Source organism: Sinocyclocheilus rhinocerous, unplaced genomic scaffold (genome assembly GCF_001515625.1).
Source record: "Sinocyclocheilus rhinocerous isolate Xijiao unplaced genomic scaffold, SAMN03320098_v1.1 scaffold3235, whole genome shotgun sequence".
Lineage (NCBI taxonomy): Eukaryota > Metazoa > Chordata > Actinopteri > Cypriniformes > Cyprinidae > Sinocyclocheilus > Sinocyclocheilus rhinocerous.
The window spans coordinates 150,228-159,851 of NW_015623484.1; the positions used below are offsets into that span (position 1 = coordinate 150,228).

A 9,624-nucleotide genomic window follows, 5' to 3' on the forward strand; every position below is an offset into this window, starting at 1 on the left:
ATTCAGGGATTTGACAGTGTGATTCATAGATTAAGTATTTCAAATATAGGCTATTATATAGGCTATGCTACACGCACGCACAAGAGTTTTTTTTTTCTTACCATCTTTTGGGGATTTCTTGCTTTTAGACTAGTCGGATACAATACTTTCGTTTAAACAACAGTCAAATTAGTCGTCGCGCACATCCCTAACTTACTTAAAACAATTTTATACCACTGTTTATGGTGGCTCAGATCTGCCTTTTAAGACTGCAAATTACAGTTGACCTACAGTTGATCTAGTTTTTGTTTCCAGATACAATACCTTTAAAACATTTATAATGTCCACACACACATATAAACACACTTTTTTCCATGAAGCTGCTTTGAAGCAATATTGAGCAAAGGGCTACACAAACTTGAATCGATCTGAATGTAAAAATATATTTTAATTACAAAATACAAATGTTTTTTCATTGCAGTAATTGACAGTTGGGAAGGAACCTATGTAATTATCGTGAAAACAATGCAATTAAGCTTCATTTTCTTAAAGTTTTTAACAATGCCACTAGGCATTTTTTAATGACCTCAATATTCACAAACAGGTTTTATGAGCTTTGCCTTTTTCTTTACAATAAATAGGTTTAATTTGGATCTAAAAACACCTGCACACACCACACCTGTACAGAGTGATGTCACTATTAGAAACAAAAGTGGACACAGAATGAGAGTCTGTGATGTCATACCTGTGCGGGCGTGTCTGTCTCGTTAATCGGCTGTCCGTCAAACCGGAATCGAATCTGCCTCATCGTCAGTCCCTGAAAACACAAGCGTACATCAGTCCAGTGATTCTCACTTCATTCAGGAGCGGCACTGCTCCACTGACAACCAGTGTGATTTCATTTTTATACTTTCACATTTTCATTTTCATTTTAGTAAAACCTTTAGTAATTTTATGTGCTTTTGACATTATTATTCATTTTTTATTATTACTATTTAGACTTAATTTATTTTTCAGTTTTAGTTTTTATTTAATTACAGTTAGTAAATGTTGTGCTTGAACTTAAATTTTAAATGTTGCTTTGACAACTAACTGAATTTAAGTGTTTCATCTAATATTTATATTTTATCCCTGCTGAAAACGGAATAAACATTGAATTACAAATGAATTTGACTGGTTCTTTTTGATGAATCAATTGGCAACTCAGTCTCAAAATATGTTATTATGCTCAAAATTGTACTATTATTTATGTACTGCTATAGTTTTTATTAATATTTTGGACTGACTTTTATTTCTATACTTTCATTTTCATTTGAATTTTAGTTACATTTTAGTAAATTTGTTATATTTTAGTTACATTTTATTAATTTTGTTATGTCCTTTTTTTTAATTCTTACTATTTCGGTTTAATTGTTTAGTTCTCTACTAAAAACCGAATAAATCCTGAATGAATGAATCAATTAGACTGGTTCTTTTTAATGAATCGACTGGCAACTCCAAAGACGTTAAAAAGCTCAAAAGCAACATTAAAATGCTAATCTGAAGGTACATCCACAGCATCCGACATCTTAGCGGACGTCCCACCCCTAAAAGGGAATTCAGAGTCTGAGATAAAGACGGCTGATCAGCTTCATATTTATTTTCCGCTGTTGAGAAGGATTTTCTGACGTCTGAATGAACATGAACCTCAGGGCAGGGACGCTTCCTTCCCCGCGCGCCAGTAAACGCTGTACTACTTCTGCCGGCGAAACTCACAGCCCCACAATGAGATTAAACCCTCCGCCTCTGCCAGGAAAACATGTTAGTGACCTAAAGATCACGCGTCTCCTCGCGGCTCATCTTAACCTGGTGTGTTTACAGCGCTGAGGGAGCTGTTAATGAAGCCTGCTTGTGCACATGGACACGAAGTCTGTATGGACTTCTGATGAGCTGAACAGAGTCAAACTGAGCAGAAATAGTGATCAAGCGTCTCTTTCTTTGTCATACGTGAACAGTCATTGTTCTCTCTCGAACCCTCTCTGACATGGGAGAAACCTTGGGCCGGACGCGCAGGAGCATTAAGCGGACATCAGGGAGTGATAAAGCCAGCAGCCGGTAAGACTGTTGAGGAAATACAGGTAAGCACTAGTGTTTATTGATCAGACTGAAGTGCTTTTGTGCAGATGGCCATAACAGTCTTGCGGACTGAACACTACTGCAACCCATCGGACACATTCACACTCAGATTAATACAGCATGCTTCAGTCCTTTCTCAATGACTTTGATTTATGTTATATTGACAGCGAGGCGAGGATGAGCCCGTATGTTTCTTCATGACACGTTCTGTGTTGAATGACTTTTGAATTTTATCTATCAAATATCAGTCATTCTTGCAATTTGTAGAAAGTACACAAACACACAAACAAATGTTTAGGTTACAAATGCATCCATTTTTAAATAAACGATTTCTTTTCAAAGCTTTTAACACAGTGTTCCTTCACTGAACGTTATTAACCGAAGCCTTGATTTCTGTGAAATTGATCGAAATGAAGTGAGCTTATGATTAAAAAGAACAAATATCTGCCAACAGACTTGGAAAAATGAACTTAATTCAAAAAGTAAAACAAGTTTTCATTCCCCACTGACAGATATTTGCTGTGGTTTTAAACATAAACTCAGTTTTTCAGAAAACAAGACTTCACATCCTCATTTTGCTTCTCAAGTAAATGCATCTCGATTAAGGATGTTTAGATATTTTTTATTTGCAGTGTGTGCAACATTTAATGCCACGACTATCAATTTAAGACTTTCTGCTCTGATTTAATACATTTTTAAGGTATTAATTTGTGAAATTGTGAATTGAAACTCTAAGTCCCACAAAAACCCTGGAAAGGAGGCCAAGGAACATCTGAATGTAAAAAAATGATATATGTTCTTGCTTAAGATACTAAGTGCATGCATAAAAATGTGTCCTTTCATTATTGAGTATATCTTCAATACATGCTGTGCCACTGTTGAATTGTTTTGTGACACTGAAATGAAATATTCTTCAAAATTGGAAATATAAAGGAAAACTACATACAAATCATACATACAATGCAAATGCAGATTTGAGGTGCAATGCCATCAAAAAAAAAAAGAAAAAAAAAAGAACTGGCTAGTTTTTTTTTTAATGAAATGTGGAAAGATTTTGCTAAATTAATCAATTAGGATTTTTTTTTCTTTTAGTAATATATAAACTGATTTTTAATATATGTACAGCTTACAACGTAGATGGGTGTTGCTGTTTTTATTTTTCATAAGATTGTTCTGGGATTTGCTTATTTCTTTTCTCTTTTTTGTGTTGTTTTTGTATGCATGAGTTGGTATGTTGCCTTGTACATTTTTTACACAAACGTCTTTTTTGTATAACAATAATTGCAAATGAATTATTTAAAAAGTGCAGTTTCTGCTTAGAATTGCCCAAAATGTCATTTCTAATCCCTGTTCATTATATTTCACGTTGTTCCACTGTATTATTGTCGGTCTTTTGTTGTCAAACAAGTCAAATTCTATTGTGGTTCTTCAATATGACAGTGAAGAAATTACGACAGGCTTCTGTATTTTGGGCAGAAACTCTAATATGTGCAGCCAGGACTACAAAAAGCTGTCGGGACAGTAAGTTTTCGGTCTTGTAGCTGATACGAGCTCACAGAGGAGATTGTGAGATTGAGACTTCATTTAACACAATCTGTCTGTCTGTCTGTCTGTCTGTCTGTGTGTGTGTGTGTCTGTGTGTGTGTCTGTGTGTGGCCCGTGACCTCACCTGTCTCTCACAGTAGGCCTTCATGAGCTTGCTGAGAGGTGTGTGTCTCTTGATTTTAAACTGGACCACTGACCCGTCCTGTCCCGCCACCTTCAGATTGATGTGGTCATTGTTCTCTGTCTTTACCCCCTCCTGAGAAAACAAAGACAAAATGTACAAACATAAAAGTTTATGATATATTGCATCATTCTTCCTTGCATATTTTATGTAACGTTACACGTCTCACTTGCAAGCATTACATTTAATTATTGATGGACATACTGGTCAACCACTAAACAATATCCACAGAAAATACTGAAATATTCTAAATAATGGCTGAGTCATCTATAATTTATCAGTAGGAGTGCTGTTTGTAGTTTGATGATTAAAATAGAAAGTGAACTCATGTTATAATCACATGATAATGACATGAACAGGGCAAGCCAGAGGCTAACATGTCTCATAGTCAGCACAGAAACTAACATCCTCTTAACTATCTGAGGTACACAATATGTGGTCTTATGAAAAAAAAAATCATAATGCATATAACGTTAAATTCTGTGGCTTTGAATTTTATTAGCATTATTGTGCACGAGCTGCTGTGTTTCACGTGATGAATGGATGAGCATCAAACTCACATCATCAACTCAAACCAACAGAGAACTAGTTTCCATCAGGACTTAGTCCACAAATACTCAGAGCTCTCTCTTTCTATCAGCAATACGCCTGCTATAAAAATCGTTTGACCGCATGTTCCTCTTGTTTTAATTTGAACGCGTGTGTCGCGCGCGGTGTGAGTTCTTCGCGCGCGTTCACACGTCTTCTTCCGGTGTTTCTGAGGCGGCAGTTACAGTATTTATCCACTACGCGCGATATTTCACATTAAAAATCAAACCATCGGCGCACTTGCGTGTTTTCGCAACCCCTCGAACTCTTAACTAAAAATAAACAATCCCTTCGTTTTAAAACGCCACTCACCTTGGGTTTCTCGTCGGCCATGGTTATTGTATTTGCGCTTCTCTACGCCGCCACACAAAGACTCCGCGGGGACGCGCACGTACGCGCCCCCGATTAAAAACAGCCGCTGCGTGCGCGATCCCGAGAGGTGCGTCCGTTGATCGCGCTCCGTCGCGATTGGCCAGAGCGGGTCACGTGATGCCATGCGCGGGACCAGGGAGCCGGGGGAAACATGCACGCGCATTCGTGCACACATTCGTGTCTTTTCTTGAAAAAAAATGTTGGACCAAATATGAACAGAAATAACTCAAAATGCTGATTATTTTGATAGTGAATGTCATATATAAACAGACATATGGCATGGACATCCAAGAGAAGGGTGTAGATTGAGTGTTAATTGTCTTGATTCCGAGGGAATAATGATCCAGTTCTGCTCACACTGGACTGAAGGGGAAGGGAAGCCATTTTGTTCTTTATGTATTTCACAGATCAAGCTGAACGTACCTCAGCCATTATTTATTAATAATTCAAAACGAGTGTGAGGTAACTACAACCAATAAGTGATATAATTTACACTAAGATCATACTGAACCTCTTATGAGAAACATTTTACCTCATTGGAATGACAGTAGCTAGGCTATATAAACATATATTAGACAGTACATAAAACAGCTTAGTATTTTAAAGAAACACTGCAATCTGTATTGAAATCAGTTCAGGCTTTATTTTATTTATAATATGTGATAAACAAATTAAAAAAACACGCCATATTAAAAAAAAATCGAAATTAAACAATTAAAAATGTCCTATTAAAAGTAAGGAAACAGTGTTATTTATATTGTTAATGACATCCTTGAACAGAGTTTTTTGCCTTAACAAACACTGATCCTAATTTTAAGATAGAACAGATTATATTGACTTTAATTAAAACATGTAACATTTTTGCATCTTATAATTAAATATAACTTAATGTTCATAGCCAGAATAGTCCTCGGACCACTGCAATTTACTTTGCAATTACTTTCATGGACCAGCAGGGGTCCACACGGGATTTTTACGGCGCAAAATCATATATATATATATATATATATATATATATATATTTGTGAATGGCACGTTTGTCATTAAACACTGCTAGTAATTCTGCAATAATTGTCACTTCGTAATAATAATAATATAAGTGGAAACCAATAGAAAGCGTATTATTTATACACCAGTAGTTCGTATTTTGCTCAGGCGTTCAGTGAGTCGTACTACTAACCGCGCAGGCATCAGGGGTCCTTCAGACTCATGGCGCTCGATTCTGAGTGCTGAGTGTATTGAATGTAGTTTAGATCATACAGCGGTATAACATTATACTTTCGCTATTATTCGGGAGGATTTAATATCTCGGTGTTATGGAGGAGGTGGATGTAGAGCTCAGTATCACGGTAATTGTTGATTCGTACTCTCTCATCTGTACATATGAATATTAATGTTCGGTGCAAGTATTTCTATGTGAAGAATACGAATGTGGGGCATTTATAAAGTAGCTCTGAGGTGTTACCATGGTATCCGAAGGTAATATCATGATACTGTGATATATACTGATGCACTAAATTATTATATTTATATACCATAGTACTCCAAAGTAATACAGTAATACAAAAATATACCACGGTGTGTATCTGTATCTGTGTGTGTATGCATTACTTAAATTAAATTTAAGTTATTCTTTTTTATTTTATTCATTTTGTTATTTATAAATTTATGCTTAAGATACAATTGTATGTGTATATATATATATATATAAGAATTAATAATGTGTTTCTTGCAGCTCATTCCCGGCGCTGGATTTCATCAGAAGCACTTGGGTTTTGAATGGGGTCCTGGAGATCTGTCAGTGTATGAGACAAACTACAAACTACAAGGTATTCATATCCACACTGGAAAGACTCTTTACTCTGGGATGAGGAAATGAAAGCTGTCAAAATCCTCATCAGTGTTTGTATTCCTGCTCAGGTCCGAGGTCTGCAGGCTCTCCGTTCGTTCACATCGTGAGGAGAGATGAAGACATCTGCTCTCCCATCCTGCGCAAACTCTTCAACGAGTCCCATCTCATCTTCGTGGGGCTGCAGAAAATCAAAGAGGACATGCCCAGCAAAAACAAGAAGTCACAGTGAGTCCTCGTGCCTAATAGTGTGGACGTGCATGAAAGCAGACACGCTTCTGTTGAAATGATCTGATCGGTCGTTGTCTCCTGCAGGTTTGTGAGCATCAGTAAGAACTACAGGTCTGTGATCAGAGCTTGTATGGAGGAGCTGCAGCAGAACGCAGGTAAGCGCTCACATGACACGCATCACGCACGAGGAAGATGATGCTTTTGATCAGCTGATCGCGTTTTCGTTCTCTTTTCAGTTTCAACACAAAATGGTTCTTTAGCGTCACAGTATGGAGATCAGGTACTGTCAATTACACAGGCTAAGATCGACATGAAATCTAAATTGAGTGATCTGCAGTTTGTATGACCAGAGCAGATAGTTTTATCATTTTGTTGTTTGTTAATTGATATGCAGTTTCAGTTTTAAAAACATTGTTTCAATAATAATAATTTTTTATGCTTTATTTTATAAAGCAATCATTAGATTATAACATAAACAATATGCATGCGATCTGAATATTGTTTATTTTATAAAGATAAATGAATCATTAGATTACAAAATTAAAACAGTGTGCATGCATTAGGGATGTAACGATTCACTCAACTCACGATTCGATTAACTTTTTTTTTTTTACAAAATGAGATTGAAGACAAATAAATTAAATGTGTCCTTTTATTATTGCTTGGACAAAATGCTGCACGTTTCTTTGTGAAATTGAAATATAACACTATAATAATATACTAATATAGCACTTATAGCATATAATTACTCTTGTTTTGATTGTGATTGCTTCTATTGTCCTCATTTGTAAGTCGCTTTGGATAAAAGTATCTGCATGAAAGCTGGACTGAATGAGACGCAGATTCACTCTCAGCCAGCAGGTGGCGCTTAAAGCGTTTCCTTGGTTTCCGCTGTAAACAAAGCAGAGCTGCACTTATGAACTTTAATATGCATTATACAGAGGCAAGATGAAAAGAAAAAATACCATCTAAACTTTTCTAAAGACAGTAAGTTCCCCTCAGACATGCATTCATATAAACTCCTACCCCTAAATGAATCGCGATTTGTTTAGCATCTCAACCGATTTGAATCGTCACGTATTTGAATCGATTTTCAACCGGCTCGCGGTTAATCGATACATCCCTAGCATGCATTCTAACTATTATTTTATATGCTTTATAAAGATAAATTTATGATAAATTACAACAACAAAAACATCATATTTATGCATTCTGTATTTTAATAATAATAAATTAATAAAAAGTTCTAAATGAGTTTTTCTAAAGGTAAACATATCTTTGTAATATTTTTTTATTGCAATATAACATCTTGCTCTGATTCTGAAACAATCTTTCTGCTGACATAATGAAGGTCATATGAGCAGAGAAAAATAATATTGTGATCTAACAAACCCTGATGGATAAAATAAAGTCCTGTCCTTATGGTTCTTAAATGAATATTTTGTTTGACTCAGAAATACGTCAAATTATTGAAGTTGAATGGTCTTCTGATCTCTCTAGGTCTCTATTCTCTTGGCGATAGAGCTCATATGGAACTTGTGTGAGGTTCTCTTCATCGACGCAGCGCCAGGTAGAGGCGTCTAAAATTGTCAGAAACCTAGATTCGAGCAGGCAATTTTATCCTTTTTTTCTGACTTGATTTTGTTGGGATGTTGCAGCCGGATCTCTGTTGCTCCAGCTGCTGGATTGGGTGCGTCTGCACAAGTCGGACGTGGACGCGAAAGCGCGAGAGGTGTTACAGAGCGACAGCCCCACTCAGCATCAGTCCTACTGGGACGTGGTACGAAACGCGTGACCTCTGACCTCCAGAACATCTGAACATCATCATCCGTGTCCTTACGTGTGTGTGTGTGTGCGCAGGTGATCAGTTTAGTCCTGCAGGGCCGTATGGATGAAGCCCGTCAGGTGCTGTCCAAACAGGCGTCTCTGCGGGCGGAGAGCAGCTCTGTGTTCAGACGCATGGACGGCCTGTTACAGACCATGCCCATATTTAACGTACGTGCATCAGGACATGCTTTTCCTAAACTGGTTAAGAACGTGTTATATTTCACCCCAAAATCTGAAGAAATTATATGCTATTCAAGAAAATGAAGCATATTGTAAGATTTAATTGTATATTTACAATTAAGCACATTTAAACTCTAAATTCTTAATACTGCAATGCAAAAAAATGCATTAAAAAAAACTTTTGGGGTCAGCAGCAAATCATCATATTAGAATGATTTCTGAAGGATCATGTGACACTGAAGACTGGACTAATAGTTTCTGAAAATTCAGCTTTACATCACAGGAATGAAATACATTTTATTATATATTACAATAGTAATTAGTTATTTTAAATTATAATAATATTTCACATTATTACTGTTTTTACTGTATTTTTGATTAACTAAATGCTGCCTTGGTGAACAGAAGAGACTCCTTTCAAAAAATTTTAAAGGGGTCATATGATGCGATTTCAATTTTTCCTTTCTCTTTGGAGTGTTACAAGCTCTTGGTGCATAAAGAAGATCTGTAAAGTTGCAAAGACTAAAGTCTCAAATCCAAAGAGATATTCTTTATAAAAGTTAAGAGTCAGCCACGCCTACCTAAAACGGCTCGTTCTAACACACCCCACATGTCTACGTCACGATGTGAGAAGATTTGCATAACGCCGCCCAAACGTTCACGCAAAGAAAGAAGGCGTAACTTAAAAATATTTGGCTGCACAACTGTTGATAATTCTAATAATAAATCAGCATATTAGAATGATTTCTGAAGATCA

General features: G+C 36.4%; 2 protein-coding genes across 2 annotated transcripts in view; one reads left to right on the forward strand and one right to left on the reverse strand.

Moving 5' to 3' along the window:
- LOC107751526 (small ubiquitin-related modifier 2) overlaps window positions 1-4,817 on the reverse strand; it is an 8,100-nt gene extending 3,283 nt beyond the window's left edge. The window contains exons 1-3 of the mRNA XM_016567298.1: window positions 4,721-4,817; window positions 3,764-3,895; window positions 725-796 (exon numbers count right to left, since the gene is read on the reverse strand). Of these exons, the coding sequence (XP_016422784.1) occupies window positions 725-796; window positions 3,764-3,895; window positions 4,721-4,741 (225 nt within the window). The 5' untranslated portion in view covers window positions 4,742-4,817. The remainder of the gene's footprint in view (window positions 1-724; window positions 797-3,763; window positions 3,896-4,720) is intronic.
- A 1,136-nt stretch (window positions 4,818-5,953) lies between these two features.
- LOC107751924 (nuclear pore complex protein Nup85-like) overlaps window positions 5,954-9,624 on the forward strand; it is a 10,372-nt gene continuing 6,701 nt past the window's right edge. Inside the window, exons 1-8 of the mRNA XM_016567740.1 lie at window positions 5,954-6,129; window positions 6,516-6,609; window positions 6,701-6,857; window positions 6,945-7,015; window positions 7,097-7,140; window positions 8,361-8,430; window positions 8,519-8,640; window positions 8,721-8,934. Of these exons, the coding sequence (XP_016423226.1) occupies window positions 6,097-6,129; window positions 6,516-6,609; window positions 6,701-6,857; window positions 6,945-7,015; window positions 7,097-7,140; window positions 8,361-8,430; window positions 8,519-8,640; window positions 8,721-8,934 (805 nt within the window). The 5' untranslated portion in view covers window positions 5,954-6,096. The remainder of the gene's footprint in view (window positions 6,130-6,515; window positions 6,610-6,700; window positions 6,858-6,944; window positions 7,016-7,096; window positions 7,141-8,360; window positions 8,431-8,518; window positions 8,641-8,720; window positions 8,935-9,624) is intronic.